At 42.5% G+C, this 25,473-nt stretch overlaps 2 protein-coding genes across 4 annotated transcripts in view; one reads left to right on the forward strand and one right to left on the reverse strand.

Annotated features, from left to right (window-relative positions):
* The window catches only part of NDRG1 (N-myc downstream regulated 1), a 39,773-nt gene extending 29,727 nt beyond the window's left edge, over positions 1 to 10,046 (forward strand). For both annotated transcript variants that reach the window (XM_082045958.1, XM_082045957.1), the window contains exons 9-16: positions 1,269 to 1,325; positions 2,277 to 2,380; positions 2,760 to 2,816; positions 3,751 to 3,802; positions 4,577 to 4,624; positions 6,107 to 6,142; positions 7,476 to 7,527; positions 8,197 to 10,046. In XM_082045958.1, coding sequence (XP_081902084.1) covers positions 1,269 to 1,325; positions 2,277 to 2,380; positions 2,760 to 2,816; positions 3,751 to 3,802; positions 4,577 to 4,624; positions 6,107 to 6,142; positions 7,476 to 7,527; positions 8,197 to 8,462 — 672 coding nt within the window. In that variant the 3' untranslated portion in view covers positions 8,463 to 10,046. The remainder of the gene's footprint in view (positions 1 to 1,268; positions 1,326 to 2,276; positions 2,381 to 2,759; positions 2,817 to 3,750; positions 3,803 to 4,576; positions 4,625 to 6,106; positions 6,143 to 7,475; positions 7,528 to 8,196) is intronic.
* A 9,682-nt stretch (positions 10,047 to 19,728) lies between these two features.
* Positions 19,729 to 25,473, reverse strand: part of CCN4 (cellular communication network factor 4) — a 37,375-nt gene continuing 31,630 nt past the window's right edge. For both annotated transcript variants that reach the window (XM_082044822.1, XM_082044823.1), the window contains 3 exons: positions 22,921 to 23,178; positions 20,912 to 21,105; positions 19,729 to 20,100 (listed from right to left, as the gene is read on the reverse strand). In XM_082044822.1, the coding sequence (XP_081900948.1) occupies positions 19,801 to 20,100; positions 20,912 to 21,105; positions 22,921 to 23,178 (752 nt within the window). In that variant the 3' untranslated portion in view covers positions 19,729 to 19,800. The remainder of the gene's footprint in view (positions 20,101 to 20,911; positions 21,106 to 22,920; positions 23,179 to 25,473) is intronic.

The following is a 25,473-nucleotide window of genomic DNA, read 5'->3' on the forward strand; positions in this document are numbered from 1 at the left end:
GGAAACAACTTCATTTGAAATAAACTCCAAGTGTAGTGTAACATTCAGTTCTTTTTTGTCCACGGTTTTGTTTACCAGCACAGTCCAAAATGTGAACGAGAGCACAGAAAAATGTTCAGAACAATATCTTCCAGGTTTCAATCATCTGGCTGAGTCTTAGATGCCAAAAAGACTCAGAAAAGGGCATTAACTACGGTAACTGTGGACAGATTGTCTGTAAAACCGGATTTTTAAGTGAAAATGTTCACATACAAAGAAGCTCCTGTTGACTGTATTCTTTTGTAGTTGTAAGAAAGATTGTAATGTGGGAAAACAAGCGCTGAGAAATAGTTTCAAAAATCTCCTTGGAACCAGTATATATAAATAATATAAATGTTACGTTACATGTTGTTCAGATTTAACCTGTTAAAACATTTTTCAGGGTAAACTGATGGAAGGCACTTTGTCAGATTCATGGTCGTGTTTAAGTAAATGACAATGTAATGTTATAAACACTCTAAGAAGTACAAGAATTAGTGTATCATCTTTTAACCACACATAGAGTCAACCCACTGTAAGCATCTAGGGTGATATTAAATGTAATGACAACCTTATAATACTAGGAGAAACATTCCAGAACTGAGACGCAACGTTCTTTCAAGGCTTAGTTACTCATTTTTTTAAAAAAATGATTTTGCATGCCAGTTTATTTTGGTAAGTCTGATCTGGAAGTATATTTAGTAACTCCTCTACATTGAGATGTACCAGTTGACCTATTTTATCTCACCCAATGTCTCACTGTAATTACATTCTTCCATATCTGTGCCTCTGCCTTCCACCTTTTTTAAGTATTGCTCCTAAGGGAGTACTATGGGTGCCTTGTATCCTTCTCTCCTTCCAAAGCAAGTGCATGAGCTCTGGGGCATGAGCTTTAGGTACCAACTTCAATGTATTCTCAGTGTGGGTTGTTAAGGAGGAGATTTGGCAGTGAGGTTAAATGGCACCCATCTGTCTGGTTTGCTTGGTGTTCTTGGAGGGAGTGATTCCATATATACCTATGCCACTAATAGCAAGTTCCCTATATAACTGTATTAGTAAAGACATCTAATGAGCGTGACTCAAAGTTGGATTATGGGAAAGAATATCAATCCAGGATATTGTATATATAAGGACTACAGAGAAACATCTATTGGGCTGCTTATGGGTAATTGAAAGGTTTCAATTGTTCAAGGTTTGTTTTTTTTTTTTTTTTTTTTAATATCAGATACTTAGATAATCTTGATGTTCAGATTTCAGGTTGGACAAATGCTTTACCAGACATGGTCATTTCACATCTTTTTGGAAAGGTAAGGATGTTCAAAAGATTCTGCTGATGTATTAAGTCACCTGTATTTACCTTCTGGGGCTGGAAGGAGGTGGGAAGCCTTCACTTAAACAACAGATTATGAAGTTAAACTGTGAGACAGGACTCCTGCTTGTGCCCCGAGTATTTTGGAGGTGGTGTGCTGCCATAGGTCTTGCTGTGTCCTGACGACTGAAGTGCATTTCAGTTGTGACATCCCTAGTAGGCGCAGCTCCCTGTTTAGACAACCAAGGCTTAAACATGAGTATAAGCATTGTATGTGCTCATGTTCTGAGCAGAATTACCCCACAGATTTTTATACCATAATACACTTGTAACTCTGGCAAAGCTGGTTATTAGTATTGATGGTGCTCTTCAGTACAAGCCTGCTTTAATGGAAAGTGTTGTACTGTTTTCTGAGGCTACTTCACTGTGCTTGAAACTTTTAGTAAATGCAATGGAAAACTTCATTCCAGCAGAACAAGGAGCTAATCTATAAAGACTTTAGAACCAAATTGTTTGAAAATGTTAATGACTGAAGTCCTTGAAGCTTAGTTATTTACTGTTGTGAAACTGAGTTCCACATTACATATGTTTGTAAGCTTTCAACATCTGCTTTACCCTGGAAACATTTACTGAGCTTCTTACCCTGAATCTTTTTTTGGTTTAAAACCTCGCACTTGTTTGACTGTAACCATCTGCACTACAACTACATGTTTTGCAACCATAAGATCTTGACATTACAACACACTGAAGTTTTAAAGTGAAAAATGTTGTGCTGCAGTCAGAGGCTAACATTAATTCTGGGTGACACCACTGGGTGCTAGAAATTGTCCCTTCTCTAAAGGTGCACTCCTGTTGTGTAGATATGAGTCTGATACATGACTGCTGTGCCATGTGTTCAGATCCTTTCAGAAAACAGCCTCTATTCTGAATGATTCTGTCTTCACTGTAGGAAGAGATTCACAGCAACCATGACCTGATCCATACTTACCGTCAGCATATTATTAATGACATGAATCAAACCAACCTTCATCTCTTTGTCAACTCTTACAACAGGTAAATACATTTACCTGATTTATAACTGGAAACTGTTTTAAAAGGCTATCCAGCTCTTAGAGCCAGTATTACTTGTGTCGTGGAGTTACTTGTGTTCCTCCAGTATAAAGTTCTGCTTGACAGTGACTTTAGGGATCTCTCGTGGTTTGCTTATGGGAGAAGAACCTTGTGCATTTGTTGGGAGAAAGATGGTACACTGGGACTGAACTAAGACATTGATACCTCAGTCTAAGAGAGTTTCTGCATCAGTTGTGGAGGCTACAACATGTATCAGGTTAAACTAACGTGTGAGCCTGTGCCTTCTCTGAACTAGAAGAAGGTGGAAGTATCTGTAAAATTCCAGTGTATAAAGAGCCTTTGTCCTCTCCATTTTTTTCAGTCGGAGAGACCTAGAGATTGAGCGCCCTGTTCCTGGAATAAATGTTGTCACCCTTCAGTAAGTATTTTATTTCCTACCAGTTCACCTGTACATGATATGAGCTAAGAGGTGTGATCAGTGGGTGCATGGCATATACTTTACAGAGCTGTAGCTGAATGTGCTTATATGCTAGAAAAGGATCTGTTACCTTCATGTAGGAGACAACAGGCTACTGCAAGTCAGGGACCACCATTAGGAAGACTACCACTCTTCAGACTTCAAAGTCATATTAGCTGAAATGGAAAGCTAAGTAGCTGCTGTCACCGTGTACCTGCAAACTTGAGCTTACAGTGTAATTACTTGAAAAGTATAAATGTACTTAGCTTCACCTGGAAATATGTCCTAGTTAATGGAAACTACAGTTCTGAAGCACTTCAGCCAAGACTATGCAACCAAGCCAAAATAAACAAAACCAATTAAAGGAAAAAAAAAAAAGAAAGATGGAGCAGGTGTAAGAATGATTATCTGGCAGATCTTCTGTTAATACCTTTTTACTTACACTGCAACTTGTACAACAAAACAGTTGTCAAGTCCTTCTCTGCTCAGCTGCTGGTGTTTACACACAGGAGACTTTGAGACTGCTCCTCTGCCAATCTGGTTGAAATTGGATTACAGGTCCAAAGTTGAAGCTCAAGGGGCAGGGGGTGTGGGGGTGAGACTTTGATGCTGATTCCCACATTCAATTTAATCTAAAACAAGGAATAAGAGCCCTGGGGAGGGCTGACAGCTACAAGGTGGGGAAAAGGAGAGGTTCTCAGGCAAGGTTTCAGGGCATGCCGGTAGATCTACAGCTAATGCAGTGGATTTGATGTATATTTAAGGTGTCTGGAATAGAAATCAAATAATTTTCGCATACTTGAATGTGTCATCCTTCCAGTGACACAAAATACAGCCTAGGGCAAGTCTGGGTCAGATCACAGAGATAACGCCACTTTTCTGTGCTTCCTTGCAGGTGCCCTGTCCTCTTGGTGGTTGGTGACAGCTCCCCGGCGGTGGATGCTGTGGTGTGTATATCGAGCTGTTTTGCCACCGTGCTGGTGGTCAAGGGAGACAAGACGCTGCTGAGTCTGGCAGAGCTTGTGCCCACCCAGCAGCCTCGCTGGCTCTCGATCCAGCCCGGCTGGCTCTCCCCTTTCAGACCACGGGAGAGCTGCCGTTAATTCCTCACTGTTTGTCCCCTCTGCCTGTGCAGCATTATTTAATAGCTACTGCACTAGGAACAATTGCCACAGCAGTTCCAGTCAACCGCAAATATTTTCCTTTAGAGAGGAATCTGCTGCTGGTATTTTAACTTGTTCTGTGGTGTTGGAGCCCTGCCCTGGGTCACTATGGAAGCGAAGAGCTTCTTTTTGACCATTACAACTCGCCCTAGATGACTGGATGACTTCAAATGTTGTGCCTTTACGGGCATGCCCAGTCGGCTGGCCTGTGGCCATATGGCTGCTCACCACTTGGGACGCTACCAGATGACCCCACATCACAAGATAAACAACACTTGTTGCCACTTGTTGCCACAGTCCCAGCAACAGATTAAAAAAATCTCCAATTCCCAACTAATGGAGTTGTTTGTGCATAAAAAAGAATACAGTCAGAAATGTGAACTGACCTACTTGGGTGTAAAGATGTATATATGTATACATAGGGTTTTTATACAAGAGCCTAAGATATCCATTTAGTCTAGATTAAGCCAGAAAACAAGATATTTAATATGTTTTCTTCCAGCAGTTCATAATTAAAATTTTGTGTATAATGCCTTATGCTGCTGTTCTTTAATACAGGTTGAATGCAACTCAAAGCTGGACCCAACAAGGACCACGCTTCTGAAGGTAATGACAAAAACTGTTTTCTTTTTTTTTCAAAATAAACTTTCCTCTCATTTAAAATCAGCTGGATTCAATAAAAAAGCAGAACCAGAGTGATATGCTGCAGTACAGATAACACAGTGCGAATCCAGTTCTGATAGGGAAAGGCAGTTCCTTCAGGGTAAAAGTATTTTAGTAGGATAAACTGGACTACGCGCTTCTTGTCAAGGTTAACAAGAGGGAATTTCTCAGCTCCTCCATTTTAAAATGCTGGAGGTGGGACTTGGAAAGCTCAGTATTTCACACACCCATAATGAATTTGACTAGAGCTGGCAAAATAGATCTTGAGGTATTTCGAAAGGTTTGGAAAAAGTCATCAGCAGAGCAGAAATGCAAACCAGCTCATTCTGTTCTTGGGCTCGCTTGTCCCTCAACAGCAGTGTCAGGTGAATGGACAGCTGATCTATCAGCCATAGTTTTGTCATCCTGCCTTTTGTGTTTACACAGTCCAGGACATCTTACTGTTGGAAATGACTCTCATTTTCCAAAAACTGATAAAATGCATTTCCAAACAGCAAGGCATTGTGCAAACGCTTTGGTTGATACTTGGCAGTCAGAGTATGGGTGCAAATCTTCAGCTCGTTACTGATGAGGTCAAATGCAGTGAGTGTAATAGCATGCAAAGGGTGAAACAAGTTTGGTCATGCATCTGCTGGGGACTTTCAGTACATCTCTATTGAACTGGCTAGTGAAAATGTTAATAAACAGATAATGACAGACTGACCCTAAAGAAAAATCTGACACTATCTCAAATGCTCTATCAGTGGCCCGGGATACAGCTGATGCCAGATACTGCTAGAGGCCTGTTTTGCTGCTAACTAATCCTAGATAGGATTTGGGGTTTCCTGTAATTCACAACTCAACTGTTTTCAGCTTGTGGTGTTCCTTGGAACAGGACTGTTTTTGTTGGGTTGACTTTGAGGGGTGGAGTGGCAGGAAAAATGAAGTGCTCCAAAAATATTGCATGCACTCAAGATAGCTTTTCTAATTTGGCTTTCCCTGCTTCCCTTGGCAAGTCAGGCTGATGCTTGCCATCCGCAATCTCAGCAAATCGTTTTTCCTTCTCACCTTTGAGGTTTAGGTGTTTATTCTCTCTCCCTTGTTTGTCATTCAGGTCAATACCGAGCCACATTGTTGTAATTCAGAGTTGAACTTGTAACCAGGACTAACAGGCTGGTTTCTAAGAAACGGGTGACCACTACCTACCCAAGAACATTTATTTTGTAGCTCCAACTGATGATTTGCCTGAGGGTCAAGACACTTCAGGGTTTTCTGGAGTGCAGTCGTGGTTTTATAAAAGTTTAACTGCTTACTTTGATGCGTTCATCAGACAACAAAAGGAAGTGTTTTTCTGCCAGATAGCTAAAAAGGTCATTTTAATATATCCTGAGTATAAATGAGTTCTTCTGGTGTTATGCTAACTGGCTGTTCCTGTCCCTGTTTCAGATGGCTGACTGTGGTGGACTCCCCCAAGTTTCCCAGGTAGGACTTCGGTGACGTAAATCCTACTAATCCTGTTCTGCAGAGTGTCAGACTGCAACAAATGGGTGTTTTCCTGTAGGGTACTAGCTGTTCCCAAATGTCAGCCAAAAGGATGGTTATGATTTCACAAAAAATGATGTCAGTCGGTCATCTGAGCTTTCTTTTTTCTTTAAAGACCAACGAAGCACAAAATAAGATTGGGAGGGGATATTATTTCCACTGATTAAGTCTCTAGCCAAGTAAAGGTCTGAGGTGGGAATGCGTTGGTGTTATTTTATGCCTATCTACTAAGCTAACATAGATCAAGTCTTGAGCATGAGAATTTTAAAAACATATTCTTATTTGGACTATTTATAGTATAGATCAGGAAAGTGGGAGGCAGGAAATAACAACTCTGTGTTTTTACATACACTGACCTGGTTTGACTGAGAATGAACTGGAGTTTCTGAAATATATTTAGGCATAAATTCCAAGGCTGCTAGTAAAACCAGGCTGGGAAAGTTAAGCTTGACCCATGCTGTAGTGTTGCTTCACTAGAAGAGCTGACTGGTAAATCAGCATTAGCATGCGATGTTTTCTAAACAGATTTCTAAGCAATATAACATGGTGTTCTTGAACTTAAGGAAAAAACTGGATTTGTAATTACCTGCAGCTGAGAAGTCCCTGTATAGGCAGTGTGTGCTCTTACAGTGGTGGGGGGGAAAGGCTTTTTCAAAGCCACACAGGAGTATTGTGCATCGATCCTCTGTAATAAAGCCCATTCCTTGCAGTGATTCAGATAAAATTATAATCAAAATATAGCCAATATTTGCAAGATCAATAATTGAGGTTAAGACTTATTTAGCCATTGTGTCTGTGGCAGAGAAAAATAACAAGCGCCTCATTGCAGGAATGTCAGTCATGTAGTTCTGCTTGCGTATTCCTGATGAGATTTTTTTTTCCATATAAACCATACTATCAACTCTGACTAATTTCTTCTCTGCTAATTCAGAACTGCTGAATTACTGATACTGTAAGAACTGTCTTGTATATTTTGTGAGGCCAGTTGTTTTATTTTGACTCATCTGCCTCAGTAACTGCACAAGTGAAGTTTGGGCCAGGCTTAGACCACTTGTAGTCACATCTCTGGAAAACTCATTCTCAAATCAATGCATGCACTTGGTAAAATAATGGAGCAGGAGAACAAACTAGGGAGGGAAATGGTGAAATTTGCTTGTGTAAATTAAATTTTCAGATGCTCTGTAGAATCCAGAGAAAATTTAAGATGTGTCTCTACTGTAATGTAACTAACTTGTTGGGCATTGCATACAATAATGTTCTCTTTCTTTTGCAGCCTGCCAAGCTTGCAGAAGCTTTCAAATACTTTGTTCAGGGAATGGGATACAGTAAGTATTGGTTTTATGGGATGGTTCACCTGGCTACCGAAGTTTGTTGAGCATCTCAGCATCAAGAGAGCCTTCTGATCTCAGATGTGCGATCTCTTCCCTGTTGGATATGCATTTGCAAGGGAAAAACAAAAACACCTGTGGTGTCTAGACAAAGAGTTTTCAGACCAAATTATGTTACTAAATAGTAGAGAGCTTCATAGATAGTTTGTACCCACAAATACCCGCTGTACTTCACCTTGATATTTTTAAGGTGGATATTTGTAATAGTGTTGCCTTGTTGCATCACAGGAGAGGATTCATATGCTGCATAAAACATTTAGAACCTTGTTAGTTCAGAGACTACTTTAATTTGTAGCTGTTTGTCCTTCATCTGTGTGCTTCTGACAACAGCTGTTGTTTCGATGCATTGCCAGCCTGGGCTGAAAAGTAACGGGAGGTCTAGTGAGTCTTTTTAGTTTTCTTCTGGCTTTTTGCCACCACAGCAACATGCCATAAAGTCCTGACTTGAGTCAGACCTGGCCACCAATTTTGCCTTAGTAATCTGGGCTCCTTAACTGGATGCCTGGAGCAGTGGTCCTTCTACATGTGAAGCCACACAAAAATTCTGCAAAGGTGTTAAGGGCTGAAGAGGAAGTCAAGGGCGTTAACGAAAGACTCTTCTTCCAGTGCCCTCTGCTAGCATGACCAGGCTGATGAGGTCCCGCACCGCTTCTGGCTCCAGCGTAACCTCTTTGGAAGGACAGAGGAGCCGGTCGCACACCGGGGAAGGCACGAGGAGCCGGTCACACACCGGGGAGGGAACAAGGAGCCGATCCCACACAGGGGACGGTGCCAGGAATCGCTCCCACACAGACACGCGCATTGAGCTGACGCCCAACTCGGCGAGCAACGCTGAACAATCAAGCCCCAAGTCCATGGAAGTGTCGTGTTAGATGGCTCTGGGAGGTTTAAACTGGTCACGCTGTGAAAAAGTAATGGATTCCCCCGTGTATCACAAAAAATTAACTGGTATTAATCTCGAGCTATTCTGTAGGATGAACTCTGTTCACCAGGGTCTGACAGGGACCAAAGAAAAGAAGCATCTCATTTGCTCTGTCATTATTCTTGTAACTCAGACAGTTGCTGCTATTGTGCCCTCTTTCAGTGGATGCCAAATTCTAAAGGATACTTGCCAAAAGCTGATGTGGTTGTAAACACTTGAGAGTCAAACCAGACTTGCTTAATATCCTCCTTTAAAATCAAAGCTGTTACATGCCCCTTTATCTCTCATTCTCTCAAAGTAAACTGGCACAATTTGAGACGAGTTTCAAAGAGGGGGAGAAAAAAACGCTATTATGGATGGCTTTTAAAAAAGGAAATGAAGCAAATGTGTTATGGCCTCATGTTGAAGCTGGAGTTGAATTCATTGTATATAGCTTGACTTCAAATGATAGAGAAGTTAATGTATCGTGCATTTATAGGCCTTCTAATTCATTAGTATTCAAGCCTGTTTTCCTATGTACAATAATATATTACTAAAATAGGCGATTTCAATGTGACTTTAAGACGAACTAAATCTTTAAGCTTTTTTGTTTCACTTTTTTGAGATTTAGTTCCAGTCTTCCTTTCCTTCCCCCCTCCTAGACCCTAAAACCCGCTTAGCCAAATGAGGACAGGATTTAAATTTAATAAGCAAGGTAGCATTTCCTCTTCGGGATCTTGGGCCAAAGGGTTTACCATACTGCAAAAGTTGGTGTAGTTGTAACAAGTAGGGTAGCTGAACATGCCAGCAAAGCAGAAACAGCTTGATTTTTTTTCCTTCAGACAGCTTCTTTGCAGCTCAAGTTTTTGTGTCCAGCACAATTGTGATAAATTTGGAATTCTGTAAGCGAAGCCAGATCCAGCTGTTCTTTGTCAAGAGAGATGAATAACTGTGGGATGGCATGTAATTAGACACTGTACATTCAACCGCCACTAATTACCAGATTTGAAACTGATGAGAGCTCAGTGGTGCTGAGAAGTGTATTCCACACAGTGGTAGAGCGGCAATACTGTATCTGTGAAATACAGTGTTTAATGACTGCATAAATGTAATGATCTGCTGGTTCAGCATCTTTATGTAGCCTCCTGATACCCTGGGTTACTTTCTTTGATGCTAGTGGCTTGACACCTTTCTGCCAGTCAGATTTTCACAGTTGGGTGTTCTGAAGTTTGTCCTTCCATAGGTAGTGGGACAGGATTTCCCGAGCTCCAGCACGTACCTGCTGCATTGCAGTCCTCACACAAACAAGAAAACTCAAATGCCGAGCAGTTAAATCGCAAATGTTAATACTTTGGGATTGCTTGTTCAGAAGAACACCAGCTAAGTTACTTTATATTGACTAACTTCAGCTCTTGTGTAGAATATCCGTAACAGTTTGTGGGAAGAACAGACAATTTCCAGAAAGAATAAAGCTATTGTGTAAAGTCTATCAAGAAAAGTTTCTTAATGAAGTATTTGTATTTATTTCAAAACAAATAAATTTATAACTTTGCAATGTCTTGTGTCTTAATGTTTTAGCAGGAGTACAATAGTCTTTCTCAGTGAGACCATATTCCTTGTCAGCCCTTTGTATCAAGGAAATTATTTTTTTCTCTAATCTGTCCTTCCCTACTTTTGTGCTCAGAGCTTTCTCTTTTTTCCACTCCAGCCTATGATTTATGCTAAGAAAACACAACACACTTCACTATTGTTACTGGCTATTCAATGTACTAAAGGATATTTTTTCTCTAACAAATACATGAAAAAATTGAGCTTTGTTACAGAGTGCAATTTATTTGATGCTTGAAGTTTTCTTTCTTAGCCTAGATATATTACTGTCTAGTGTATAGGTCTGTATGCTGAACTTCTTGCTTGGAGTTGGTGCCATGATCATTGCATCCTTTCTGCATGTCCCAGTCTGATCTGTAAATCCATTTATGTGCGACATTCTCCAACCTCTGGAGGTACTTGAACTTCTTGACTGAAAGTGCAGATGGCACTTTTGAGTTTCAGAAAGCTGTTCTTCTTGGACTTCTTGCAAGAATCTAACTTCAGAAAAGGAGAGGAAAGATTAACCCTTCAAAAAAAAGTTTTACAAGGATGCCTCAAATTCAAAAGAGATAGGAATCTAAGGGTGGTTTATTTCTATCCTTAAGGCAGAGGTACAGTTGTCCTTTTTGATATTAGTCTGAGTGCTGGTAGACCATCTGGTCACCTTACGTTTCTATTTATTTCTGCAGTTTCCTGTTCATAGAATCATAGAACAGCTTGGGTTGGAAGGGACCTTCAAAGCTCATCCAGTCCAACCTTCCTGCCATGAGCAGGGACATCTTCACCCAGATCAGGTTGCTCAGAGCCCCATCCAGCCTGGCCTGGGATGTCTCCAGGGATGGGGCATCTACCACCTCTCTGGGCAACCTGGGCCAGTGTTTCACCACCCTCCTTGTAAAAAAAATTCTTCCTCATGTCTAACTTGAATCTCCCCTTCTTTAGTTTAAAACCATCACCCCTTGTCCTGTCATAACACGCTCTTCTAAAAAGTCTGTCCCCATCCATCTTATAAGCTCCTTTTAAGTACTGAGAGACCACAATAAGGTTTCCCCAAAGCCTTCTCTTCTCCAGGCTATTTAAAGATTAGTGGTTTTCTTGTAACTTGAGCAATATCTGCCCTTCATGGGGAAGTGTCACAGGGGCTGGGAGCACTGAGGATGTTCATTGAGGGGGTGGCTCTGCTGTACTTTCTGCCTTGGTGAGAATATGATGCTCTTACCTAGAGAATGACTGAACATACTGGGCTTTTCAGGGACAGGTGGGTGTGTGGCATTGACGTAACTATTTTGGGCTGCACCTTCCTCCTGTATCTCAAAAAATCCTAAGATAGGAAGAAGCAAAAGCAAATATTTGGCATGTCTGAGCCAAGGCTCTGCTAGATGTGATGATTCAGCAGTCACGATTGGACTGATACCAGCAAAGGGCTTGATTTGGTTAACCACAGCCTGTGACAGTGAAAACAGGAGGAACCTGTGCCAACTCATCTTACAAAAGAAGGGCAAAGTTATGTTCTTCGCTGAGCTTTTCTGGGAATGGCTAATCATTCCTTCCAAAAGGACACCATGGTGTGCCTGTCAAGCCTGGGTAGCTTATTTTTGTTTAATGGGGAGGAATGCATCCAAGCCTCCTTGCAGCACAAAAGGGATCTGCGAGCACTTCTGAGCAGCGAATAGTTGCTAGGACCACTATAAATGTCAGCTTTGCAACAAAAAGTATTCACTTTGCAAGGAACAGAGTGTACCTGTACAGAAAAGCTGGAGAACAGTACAGAGGAGCAGTGTCTTACCTTTTACAAGGAGTTATGACTCTTTCCCTGCAGTGCTGGTCTCCTGGCATCTTTAACTTCTTCTGTAACTGAAGAAAATGAAATGGCATGCGGATTTATTAGAAGTTTTTATAAAACCCATTTCTAGATCTTGCAAATACTGACTTCTGCATTATTCTTGGAGACAAAGTTATCTTGGGTACTGTAGTGTCATTAAATCAGAAAAGATGAGCTGGGATTTCACCATTTTCTCAAGGTATGAATGGCCACCACAGAGCAAGGAGCTCCTGTGGCATTGGGGAGATTCAGATTGGATAACGAAAGGTTTATAGAGAAGAAATAGTTCACCCCACACATTTCTTTTGGGGTTATTGAGGGTGGAAGAGGAGAATGGGCTCCCAGGGACCAAGAGTTTTCGTAGTTGGGTTAACACAGCTCAATAGCATATCATTGCTGTAGTGGTGTTCTTCAAAACCACCAGTAGAAAGGATTGCTGAAATCTGAGTTCTTTCCAGGCCTCAACATCTACTGTACAAAAACCTGGCTAAACTTCAAGATGGCTTTTCCCCTCCCTGTCCTTGCAGAGGAGGAGTGGGAGAGGACGTGCCAATACTATGTCATTGCAGCAGGACGTTTGTGCTGAAGGATGCTGCTTTCCTCTCTTAAAAGTCTCTAGAGACTAAACAGCTGGAAGCTTTAACCCAGATGTGTTTTGGCACTTTATGATTAATATAATGTGTTGCAAGTGATGGACTGAGCTGGAGAGAAAACAGTTTATAGCAAAGCTGCTTATTTTTTTCTCTCCAGTGCTGGAATCCTCTTCCTGTCTGTTTTTGCATCTTGGGCAGTGGATCTGATGCAATCCACAGTTGTTGTTTCTACCACCACAAAACATTGAGCAGTGTCTTGCAAGTACTGCTTGTAACTTGGTCCTCCCCCTTCCCACATGCCATCTGCTTTTTTTGCACTGTTTTGTAATATTTTGCAGTATTTCACATGCAATGAAACTGGAAGTCTCCCCAGGTCTGTATATATAGAGTTGTTTTGATGTGTGGATTTAGTGTTTCCACCGAGCCAAATACAGGCTTTATGTTGATAGCTGATCACTGCTACGCATAATGTTTAAATAACTGAGAGAAAGGATGTCAGGGTATTTTAAAAGATCAGCCCTTCCCCCTCAGCCCTTTGTAACAGACAGACACAGCCTTTCACTGTTTCTATCTATTGCTTCATTAAGGGCTCCATTCATTTTATAAACAACACAGCTGCTGACCAGCGTTGGGGAAAGAAAAAAACAAAATAAAAGGCTTCTGATTGCAGCTGCCAAACAGTTCAATGTCTGTTCCCTGCAACCCAGCGTGGAGATCCTGTACTCACCCAGCACCTCCTGGGAGTTGGAGGAGGCTTGTTTGGATGTAATTAAAGGGGCAGCCCCCCCCCCACTCCATGCATGCTTTTGGCACTGGTGGCTGTGGGATGTACATCAGACACTGGATGCAGACATCCCTGGGCATCTCCAGAAGAGCCCCAGGGTTGGGAAAGGGGATAGCAGGCAGCTTTTCCTTCCCACCGTGAGCTGCAACCCCCAACAGAGCTGGAAACAATATCCTTGGGTGACCTGCCGCTCTCTGCAGTTGCTTATGGCTGAAGTGGATTATGGTATTCAGGTCAAGGTCAGCTCTCAAAGGGGGCTGGGCGAGGGAAGATCTGTTTGCCGGGCAGTCATACTCAGGGGGGGCTGGGACAGCTCCAGGCAAAGCCTATGTGAGTGATGGCACCCGGAAGAGACCAAGAGCTGCCACCGGCTTGGGTTTTGCAGCCCCGGCTCTGTGCATGTGTGTGTACAGGTCCCCATGAGGCTCAGCACCCTGCACACAGCAAGATGGGCAGTGAGAGAGTGGTTGCCAAGCTGTGGTTTCGCCCCACGTGGTAGACCCAGCATTGACATGGGACATGGCCAACCTGCTTGTAGGGCTGAGGGAGAGCCTGCCCCAAGCAAAGGTGCCACCCAGCGCCTTGCAGTTCAACCCCCTTGCCTTACCTCGGGTTTACACGTGCAACTCCCCAGCTGGGAAATGTCATTTATTGACTGATTGCAATGTGTTTTCATTTATTTTTAATGATAAGTAGAGACCAAATCAAAGAAAATTGTATTTATTTACCATCAGCTCCCGATCTTGAACTTTGATCCTGTGTGAAGCCCATCCATACTGCTCACACAGACTTGGTGGGGTGGGAGATGTTGCAGGGGTAGAGTCATATAACCATAGAATGTAGAGCCTAGCCCAGTTGCCACAGGGTCAGCACTTCATTTGGAAAGTGCAAAGCACTCAGGAGATGATGGGTTTCCCAGCCTAGTCCAAATGCGGTGGCTGAGAAAGCAGACAGGAAGATTTTCATGCAAGACAGTGTGCTTGGTGGCTGCCATAGGTGAGAGCAGAAGATGCAGAGGCCATATGGGACTTCTGGTGCCTGTAGAAGCACGAGGAAAAAGTGATACCTTTACTGAAAGCTATTGCCAGAAGCACAGTTGGCTGGAATGTGCTTAAAAATGCAGAGGACTTCCCAGAAAAAAAAAAAAAAACAAAACAAAAACAAAACAAAAAACAGCGCACTGAAGGAGAAGATTCGGGACAGGGTGCTAATGTTCTGGTAGCCATAAGTAATGCCAACACATTGCTGTACAGAATGGGAGGCCACTCAAAACGTTTAAGTTCTTATTGAGGCAGGTAACCTTCTTCAGGCTGTGAGGCAAACTTGATTTGTGGGAAAACCTTACAAGTGTTTTTTTTCTAGAATTAAATGGTGGAATCCTTACTGGGGTTAGCTCTGAGGATATGGATGTAAGGATATGGAATAATGATTCCTTAACTTAAATGCTTTCTCCCATGTCTTTAACACCTTTACTTGAACAATTTCTGTCTGCATGGTGCTGCAAACAGGCTACTCCTGCAGCCTCTCATGAGAGCTAATAAAGAAGCCATGCTTATGCAGGGTAAGCCAGAAACAGACCAGAATACAAGGACGTGACCTGGGGAACACCTGGATTTCTGAAGCTGCCAAAATATTCACAATTAAGGAAATGGTCTCAGAGCATCTTTTTTTTACCACATTGCTGGCCCTTTATTTTTATTGTTGTGTGTCCTTCAGTTTAGGGCTTTGTCACACATTGGAAAGGCACACTTGGACATTGGCCAGGTGAGAAGATTGGAAAAGGAAAAATAAATGTCAGCAGCAAACATATTTCACCTTGTTTTGCTTGTCTAAACTTCTAAATGAGGTGTCATTAATCGTTTACCACTTATGAGGTTAATATCTTTAAACCATAGCAGCACCATGCCACCTATAGAAACTCACCATGATGCTATATGAACAAGTAATATGTGTTACATAGTTGGTGTAACTCAGACTGACACTGCCAAACCAATCTGGTTTTCCCATTAATTTTTCCTATATTTCAGCATATGGAGCTTACAGAAATAACTCCCTAAAACTGTTTAAATCAGAAAGTCACAATTTGCAAAGATATGTGTATGGCTATGTGTCTGTGGTTAATGAGAGCATTCTGTCTCCATTAGTTTAATAAACTGCTTGCCTTAAAACTCCTTAAAAAAAATGGGAGAAAAAAATCCTCGGGGTTTAATTTACAAGATGACACAGTGTGTCTGAATATTATGGTCTTCCTGGAATATTACATGTACTCTTCACAATCCTAATGAGCACATCAAAAAAACCCTGCATTACACCCAGTTTCCAGCTGCATGGACACTGAAATGGTGTTTTAAAAAATAATCGACATCTAATGTAAAGGCAACTTTATAAGTCACATTCTTACTTCTTTTCATCTGGCAGTGAGTGGCTGTCCTGCTTCCTGGTGTTCCCAAACAAGCCATCTTGAGCTGACTCTGGTAAAGTCCTTAGGGAAGGCTAATTGCTGTGGCCACTGGAGTTAGCTGGAGTCTTGACATTCATACCAGCATGAGATGACCCTCAAAACCCCATCCTCCAGTCTTGTTCCATCTTATGATGCCAACAGCACGATTGGCGTGAGCAGGGCTTGTGTCAAACTGTCTCAGCTTAGCCTGGATTGAAAAATTGTCACTCCCACCCTTTATCAAGTCCTTCCCTGGATCACTGCACCAGAGGGGTCTAGCACCAGCTTGTATCCTGGTATCTCCTCAATGGTATTATTGTTCCTTTCTTGAATGATAGTGCCACTTTCAGGTCCCAGCAGAGACCTGGGGCCATTGTACAAGGCACTGCACAGATGTATAGTGCACCTCAGTTCCTGCTGGAAGAGTTCTCAGTCTCGACAGAGGCAATGAACAGTAGGGCTTTGTTGTTCTGGCTCTGGAGAACTGAGGAAAAGGGAAGCAGAGGGCTGGATCCATGGAAGCCTTTGAGGATTGAGCTCCTCAGTGTATTCAAACAATAACCACAAAAGTACTTTTGTAAAGATACACAATTTGTATCTCCTGAGCTCACAGGGAGCAGGGAACCAAACCTAATGCTGGTCTATTGCCTTTAGTCCTAAGGCTAATCTTGTAAACATCCATTAAAACAAAGGATCTCTAAGGCGCCACAAAATGCAAGTCAAGTTCACTGACTACAAGTGTTGCTCTTCCCCTTTCAGTTGCATGAACAGACAAGCAGTTGCACAAGCAGTAGAGCTAACGAGGCTTGGTTTTCTGTAGATTTGTGTCCAATGTCTGCACAGAATTGCTTGACACCAATGAAAACCAGAATTGCCCATCCATGATGTCTTCAGCTCTCCTTCCTCCATGGCTGCTTGTTTCCACCTGGCACATCTGCTCAAAATGCCTTAATGCTATTGTTGTGGTCAGGCCATGCTGCAGACATGTTGGCTGCCTGGCAGATGTCTACAGGCTTGGTAGGGACCATGCGGTGGACCTCTTCCCTGCCCTGGTATTTTTTATTTCAGGAAACTTCAGGTATTCATTTTTTAGTTCAGGAATTGCAGTCCTTCTGAGATCTTTACCCAAAAAGGGACTGACTGACAAACAAATGCACAGTACAGTTCCATACACCTTGTTCCTTTAGGAAACAGAAACATTTTGCTGCATGGGTGAGGTCTGCGGTTTCCAGGCATTCTCTTCCCTACAAACCAACAGGCACTGGAGCTGCTGGTGATGCATTAGCTTACAATAGCTTCTTTTATCTCTCAATGAAAGCTGTGTGTTTCAGGCACTGCAGTGTTTGGTTACGGTGGTTACAGCATGAGCTAATTGCAAAGTAAAGCAAGCCTAATTTAATAGGCCACAGTTTTGGGTATGTCTTCTGATCCTGTTTTCTTGTTTCTTTATGTGCACATATAAGGCAGAGAAAGACTGATTATACATATAAACACACATTATATATGCACTCCATTTTATGCACCACAGGCAGCACCATAGGAATATGTATATGTAAATATACACATATATATTCATGGGCAAGTTCAGATATTGGTTTATATATTATATATATCTTTATATAAATGCATGCATATAATATTTTATATTTGTATATATACATATATGCATGTAAATATATGTAGTTTTTTAGATATAAGCATATATGCACACATATATATATGATATTTTAAGATGGGCCAGAACTAGAACACAGGATTCTAGATCATATTTAAGGGATCTGATTGAACTGTGGGGTTGTCACATGCAGGGACAGGAGTTGGACTCAATGATCCTTGTGGGTTCCTTCCAACTCAGGACATTATATGATTCTGTGATTGAGAAAAAGGTCCTAGTATGGCTTCCCTACCAAGCCTCCCAATACAAACCATTTTCCCGTTTGGAAAATATTGTCAACTTCTTGGCTAAGGCCTGTTTTTCATGTTCCCATGGACCATTTTTTACCAAGTGATGGATTTCAAAATATAACATGCTCAGTCTTGCAAGTACTGACATCTCATTTGGGTGTAGGTCAATAGGTCAGATGTGACCTCTCCTGTCACATCATCCAGGCCAAAGGCAGTTGTAAGGCTGAATTTTTTAAGTGCCAGTGTCCGCAGATTCCTTATCACCAGAGGAACAAGCAGGAGAGGCACTTTGCACCTGCACTGGAACATGCAGACAGGGTTCACCCTTCTTTTCTGTCACCAGAGATTTTAGGAAAGATTCAAAAAATATTTAGTAAAAGCTTTGAATTAAGGAATGACCTAGCTCTACAAAATATTTGTGGGCCAAGTACTAGTATACAAACAAATCTGCTATTGAAGTTAACAGCTTTTGAAGATATACAACATTTGTCTTGGACTTTTTTTTATACATAGGAGTTGCATTATTTTCAGCCTGCTCACAAGAAGCTCTGATTTATCATAGCCAGAAAGATTGGTGTCTCCTGGGAACTAATCTAGCTTCCTCTGGGTTGTCAAATGAAGACAGACAACTTGACAACTGGAACTAAAGCAAAATAAGTGACTGATATAAAATAGTTGCACCATGTGAAGTTCAGACCTGCACTGATCGAGTCTGCAGTCCTTGTGTCACTTGGCAGTTCTGCTGTGCCACCAGGGATTTTGTAAGCAAATACCACAGCTCCTCATGCAGAAACACATTTCTACTGTTCGGCCCTCCCAAGTGAAGCCACTGCAAACATGTCATGGTGTGTGGGAGCTGTACCAGCAACTCATTGGAGGAAAAATGGCTCCAGTATGCTTCAGTGATAAGAAATTTATTGTCTGGAAAGATAACAGCATTTTTTTTGCTTCTCTTAGCTGACATTTAATGCGAAACCAATTCTGCAGAAAATGTTTGCTTTGATGTTTACTCTAAGCAGCAACCCGGTTGCAACTGGTGAACCAGAAGCAATGCCAAGGGTTGTCCTCCCCTTTTGCATCCACTCATCCACAGAGCTGATAGGAAGCCTAACACCTGCTTTCTCATTTAGCACATATCTCATTTCCTCTACTACAACCATGTAAAACAAAGGTATGTGTCACTGGTAAGGTAGGAGTGAGAAGCAGGACCTACATGCTGGTAACATCACAGGGAAGAGAAGGTGGTGGTCTCCAGGCACAGACCTCACCATTTCTATGTAAAGAAATGGGCCTATGAGGTATTGTCCTTTATTTCTTATCTGACTGTACATTTCATCCTTCAGGTGTGCAGAGCCAACATAGAATCGGTATGTAATCCATGAGCAAGAAGATCTATTTTGAAAGCTCTGGGGTAGTCATTTTGGATTCACAGCATTCAGTCTGCTCATGATCAGAGCTGGTAGAGAAACTGTGAAAATGTCCCTGGTGCAAGATACTCCAAGAGATCAGGGTGAGTCCGAGTGGGACACAGAGGATCTTTGGCCCAGCTTAATGCAGTGAGACAAGGACTCCTTGCATAGAGATTTCAGGAGAAACCCTGGGTTGTTCCCATGAACTTCACCATGGGGTGGGATCTCACTGACAAGGACAGAGGAGGAGTTTCTAGGACTGTTCTTAAGTGTCACAGAGGCCAGAGTTTAGTCCCAAGGGTCACCAGCATCAAAGACTGAAGTCTAATGTTGAAAATAAAACACATATACCAATGCTTCCTTTCCAGCTTTGACCACATTATTCAAGAAATGACAGTAATGATGTCTCAAGCTGATGTCTAAGCTACTGACAGGCATACTTTTGCTGCCATACTAGTGTACTATTCTTTCCTTTAGGTAACTAAACTGCTGGCCTAATAAATGGCAGTGCCAACAAGACTGTCATTTAAGTCCTAGAATCTTTGCACAGAGGAATTTCTGGCTGCTGTTAATGGACTGAGGTCTATTAGAGTTAAAACCCTGTTTGTTCAAGGCCTCTCCAAAAACAATGTGACAAAAGAAGGAGATTTGACATCCCAACTCAGGAAAAAACAAATTGCACATTGGCAGTGGATGAAAGTTTCTCCTTTTATTTTAAAACCTCTGTAAAATCAGAGCAATGGGTCAATTCCAGCATTCAGCCAATTTAATTAGCGATCTCAGAGTAATCGTGATAATGAGCCAAGTCAGCAAAGATGTCATTTGGGTTCTTGCAGTTCAGGTTGCAAAAACAAGCATTGATCCACATGATTTTCCAGGAAAACTCAGTTCCATCTGGACACTCGAACCTCACTTCAATAGTCTTGGACTTGTAGGGTGTGCAGCACCTGTTGTCTGTGCAGACGCCGCAATATTTGGGTCTATACAGACTTTTACTCACACATCCTGAGATGGTGTAGTTCATTGGTTCATTGGCCCGGTAGACAGCCAAACACTTCTTCCCAGGCTAAATCAGAGAAGAACAGAAGAGACAGGTTAATATTAATTGCTGACACAGGTAGTCCATACAAACGACCTTCCTGATATTTAAAGGGTTTTGAAGCCCATTAGGAAGAATTTTACAGCCCTGGCCTGGAGGGTGTGACAGATTTACATGTTCAGACATGCGAACCCAGAAGCTGCAAGCAGTATACTTGAAAAATACAGTCCAGAGCCATGACAGCAGTGCACTGCTGCTTTTCCACTAGCTGAGCCACAGCTCTGTCTGAACCAGCACACAAGCACAGTGGACTTGGCTTGCCTTTCCATTAAAGGACCTTTCAATGTTTTGGAAGGGTGTGTTGTAATAGGACAAGGGATAATGGTTTTAAACTAGACATTCAGGTTAGACATGAGGAAGAAATATTTTACAATGAGGGTGGTGAAATACTGGCCGAGGTTGCCTAGAGAGGTGGTAGATGCCCCATCCTGGAGACATTCAAGACCATGCTGGACAGGGCTCTGAGCAACCTGATCTGGTTGAAAATGTCCCTGCTCATGTCAGGGGGGTTGGACTAGATGATGTCTGGATGTTCCTTCCAACCCAAACTATTCTATGACTCTATAACTGGGATTAAACATCTCTGTTTTTCATGCCAGGTTGTGGAAGCAGAGGAAGGACACATTTTTGACCACTCTGCAGTACCCTGGGTCCACATATACTCTCTAACAGCCTCCATGATCAGAAGTGCAGCCCTCAAAGGCCTGAATGCTGCTGAAAAAAGGCTGACCCTGTGTCCAAGCAAAGCTGAAGGGGTGCATGGAGAAATGGTTCCCACCTTAATGTGCTTGGTTATATCCACTTCGCAGGGCCGCATGTTGCACAGGCGGCTTTCCTTCAGGAGCCGGCACTGGTCATTGTCGTTAGAAATCCTGGTGGAGATGCCCAGCCCGCAGGTCTTTGAGCAGGGACTCCAGGATGAGGTGTGAACAATACAGTTCTTCTGCCAGACTTCATCCTCTCCCTCGTATGCTGCAGAGACCAGATTAACCCCACATTATTCACTGCGGGCAGCTCTCCATATTAAACACCCTCTCCCCAGCTCATTTCACATTCACTAACCTGAATAATTAAATCACAGAGAAGTGGCTTGGCATTCCCGCGAACCTCCTCATCCCACCCCCCTTTGCCACTGACCTACTTGTGTCAGACCCTCCAGTGCTGCAAGCGCTCGGGGCCAGGGTTCATTTCTTTATTTCCCTTTGCAGCTTCGCACAAGGGGGTCCTTGTCTGGGACCCCCAGATGCTGCCACAATGCAAACACTTAATTACAGAAGCCTGCGCCAGCCGGTGCAGAAAAGGGACGAGATCTGATCCCACCATGAGGGTTTATTTCTGAGCCCATTCCATTGATTCCCCTGTAGCAGAAAGTGGTTGACAGTCTTTGCTGTATGGCCGAGGGGTTTGGGAAGCAGCCACAGCCTTTCACTGGGAGGAAGAGCAGCTTGAATAGCTCCCTGGGAGCTCGGCAGCCCCTTGAAGAAAGAGTGGGCTCTGTTTTGAAAGCAGCCAACAGCCCCAGTTCAGGTTCCTTCACAGCCTCAGCCAAAGTCCCCACTGGTGTGCAACTCAATACAGTGCACAGGCAGAAGTCTGATAGAAACCCTGATGCATTGAGCTTGCTCATTATTATATTTTGTATCATACTAATTTTTATATTAAATGTAATAAATACTAGTCTCACTTCTATAAGACTTCTGCTTGTAAGAGAAAAAGTCAGGCAAGGAAAGTTATGTTATGCCCATTTTGAGAGACAGGTCGTGAAGACATAAGGCTGATTTCAGTAGTAAATGTTTTGAATTTGGACCTACCCTACAGTTCAAAGCTACCAGGGACAGAAGTGAGAGCTAAACTCTGGTGATTTTAACCCACAAAATGGAAACCAAAGCTTTGTTTTGTGGAAAACAAAACAAAACAAACAAACAAACAAACAAAAAGCAGACCAAAGATCGGCAAAAAATCCATCAACGAACCAAAATCCTGGTTTACAATAAGCATCCTATGTCTTCTTGAGCTCTGATTTCATGAGATAGTCTAAAATATGAAGCTGTGATTCTATGAATGTCACTACATTGCATCACAGGGTGTTAAGAAGGTGAATTTAAGACATACACGAAGGTGAGCCCTTCTGAAGCATTTGGGAGTATGTCTGAGGCAAATGGTACCAGCTCTGTTCAGTAGGCTATATAATCCTCACTATGAATGTGAGTGTGAGGAAAGAAGATACTTCATGTGATACACAAAATAGGTAACTCAATAATGTCATCAGTTCAGAACTGCCAAAAACTATACTAACACAAAGAAAATTTAGCCCAATTGGCAATAACACTTCCATAACTTCCAGTAACTGTTTTCAAGGCATTATGTGAGTTTGGGACTACCAAGATACAGGGGCTTAACTCGTACTACTAAAGCACTGTAACCCAGACAGAAAGTCTCAGTTCCAAATTAACTGAGCCCATGCTGTTTCTCCAGAGGGGCCAGACTGAAAAAAAAGATGGTGAAGTAAAAAGGACTTGTGACATCTGTGACAGCAGATCTGTGCTTCAAAGGGGACTTTGCCACACAAGCATGTTTGATGAATCTCATATTCCTGCTAAGGAGTTCAAGCATATCACTGGTGTTTGCATGTCCTGCCCTTTCACTACATGCTGTGTAGAAGCCTTTGTTCCTCGTTCATCCAACAGACACCTGCCAGGTCTGGCAGTACAAGCTGATACTTTGGTTGTAGACTCTGACTTCAGTTGCCCAATGACAAATGAGAAGTCCAACTCGGTCCCACCATACCTGCAGAGGAGATGTGGCGCGGAGATGTCTTCCTTATTTTCTTGGAGTCATCACAAATCCACTGCTCGCAGCACTTCCCTGCCATCTTAATCAGCTTTGGGTTTGGGCACCAGACAAGGGGAGGACGTGAGTTTGTGCACATGGGAATACAGCCCACAGCCCCGTTAATGCACGTGCAGTTGTATTTGCAGTTGGGTTGAAATGTGTCCCCATTGTTATACCTGACTCCGTTGAGGACACACCCTACACCGACAATCTCTGAAAGGAAAGAAAAAGAAAGACACACAGAGTACTATTAAAATAATTCTGGCAGCAAGCAGCGCTGATGTGTTTATTCACCAAGCTGCTCCCTGGGCTAATGGAGCCAACGTGGAGACACAGCAGTGCTGCAGGGTGATGTGTTCAGCGTGATGCTGAGCCAAACGTGGTCACACCATCTAGGAAACTGTTTTCATTCTGAATTGCAGCAAAAAAAATAATCTTTTAATGCTTCATGGAAAAAAAAAAGTTAGAAAATAAAACAGATTGTATTCACAAATGCTCACTTAAAATATCATTTCATGGCATGCTGGTAAAAGTTATTTGCAGTAGGAGCAATCCAAGTAATGAAAACAGATACTGAGTGAAATTCGAGGTTTTCAAGAACATTTAAGAGGACTACATTGAGTTGCAAATATGACACACCATTCTGAAGCAGAAGAGGGACGACAGCCAAGCTAGCGAAGAAGCGCCACAAATGGCACAGGATTCCTATATTCAGGCAACTAGATCCCACCCAGTTTATCACAGAAGAGTTTTCTTGGAAAATGAACTAACACATTGTAAAGCCATGAAAATTAGTATCTGATGTATATTTTTAAGCAAAATCACAAAAGTTCAAGCTTTTTAATTGCCCTTGAACAGGAATCACACTGATTCAGGAAATAAGACACAAGAAGTATAAAGCAGTAACTTTTTTTTTTCCCTAAAGTTAGGGACTATTATTTGGAACCAGTGGCAGAAATATTGTAAAAGAAAATTCAAATTCAAACTTCAATTTCTTGTTTGGTCACACGGAGGCAGTGTGCACGCACCCACCAGGTTGCTCAAGTTTTAAGTCTGGTTGGAAATGGAGCTGCAATGTATAAATTGAAACACTGAATTAAAATTCAGCAAGGCTTTCCATTTTTAGAATAGGCTGAATGAAAAATCAAAAGCAAATCCCTTTTTCTGCACAAAAATGAGACTTGCTGGAATCTGAAGCACAGAGCCAGATCTTCAGTTTGTGCTCACCTCAGATTTTAATAATGCTTCAGCCTTTGTATTGAAGAGACATTGCTCAGTGTTGGATCCAGAGCTGAGGATTCATTTCAGCTTCTAGGTGTGCACACAGATTATGACAGTTTAAGAAAATTCTGTATTCCCTGCTCTTTTGTTTCCAGCATGTCTCTCCTGGACTATGTTACGTCAGCCTCCTGGAGGTCTCATACATGAAGATGTTCATCATGAGAACATCGTTAAGCATAGACAGAGGGGCTGTTGAATGCCTTCATGCAGAATCGCACCAAATCTGCATCCAAGTCAGTCAATCTGGGAGCACTTTGCAGTTCCTAGCACATATGCACAACACCTGCCTCCCGACCTGGGCACATCCCTCCCCAGCCTGTTGTCTCTGCATTGGTGCAGAGAAAAGCCAAGAACAAAAGGAAAGCTTTAGTGACTTCTATCTATGTGGTGTTCAGGTGACCAGATGCTGGGACACACCCCAGCTTGCCAGTGCAGATACAGCCTGAATTTCCCAACACCAGTTCCTAGCTCTTTCAGGATCCTTATTTTCCATAAATTATATTGCGTCTCTGGTCCTGCATTCACTGGATTCTCTAGACCTAGCTTTTGGCATCCAGCTGCAAAGCAAATTCCTTTCAGCAAGTAGTCCCCAACACCCAGCACAGGAGTCCCGCTCTTGCATTCACTCACCCTGAGGTCAGAGCAATAGCTGGTGCACTCAGAGTGGGGTGACACAGCCTATAGAATCATAAAATCTCAGAATCATTTCAGCTGGAAGAGACCCTCAGGATCATTGAGCCCAACCATAACCTAACCGGATGCTAGCACATTAGCATGTCCCTAAGAACCTCATCTAAATGCCTTTTAAACACCTCCAGGGATGGTGACTCCACCACTGCCCTGGGCTGCCTGTTCCAATGCCTGATAACCTTTTCTGTGAAGAATTTTTTCATAATATTCAGTCTAAACATCCCCTGGCACAACTTGAGGCCATTTCCCCTCATCCTATCACTTGGTACTCGGGAGAAGAGACCAACCCCCTCCATGCTACAACCTCCTTTCAGGTAGCTGTAGACAGTGATAAGGTCTCCCCTCAGTGTCCTTTTCTCCAGGCTGAACAGCCCCAGTTCCCTCAGCTGCTCCTCATCACACTTGTGCTCCAGGCCCCTCACCAGCTTCGTCATCCTCCTCTGCACTCTCTCTAATACCTTAAAATATATGACCCCATGCACAAGAACATGTCAGCACATCCTGTTGTGTGCATCTACCTCGATGCTGAAAACAAGG

The sequence above is a fragment of the Streptopelia decaocto genome (assembly GCF_964273445.1).
Source record: "Streptopelia decaocto genome assembly, chromosome: 2".
Taxonomy (NCBI): Eukaryota; Metazoa; Chordata; class Aves; order Columbiformes; family Columbidae; genus Streptopelia; species Streptopelia decaocto.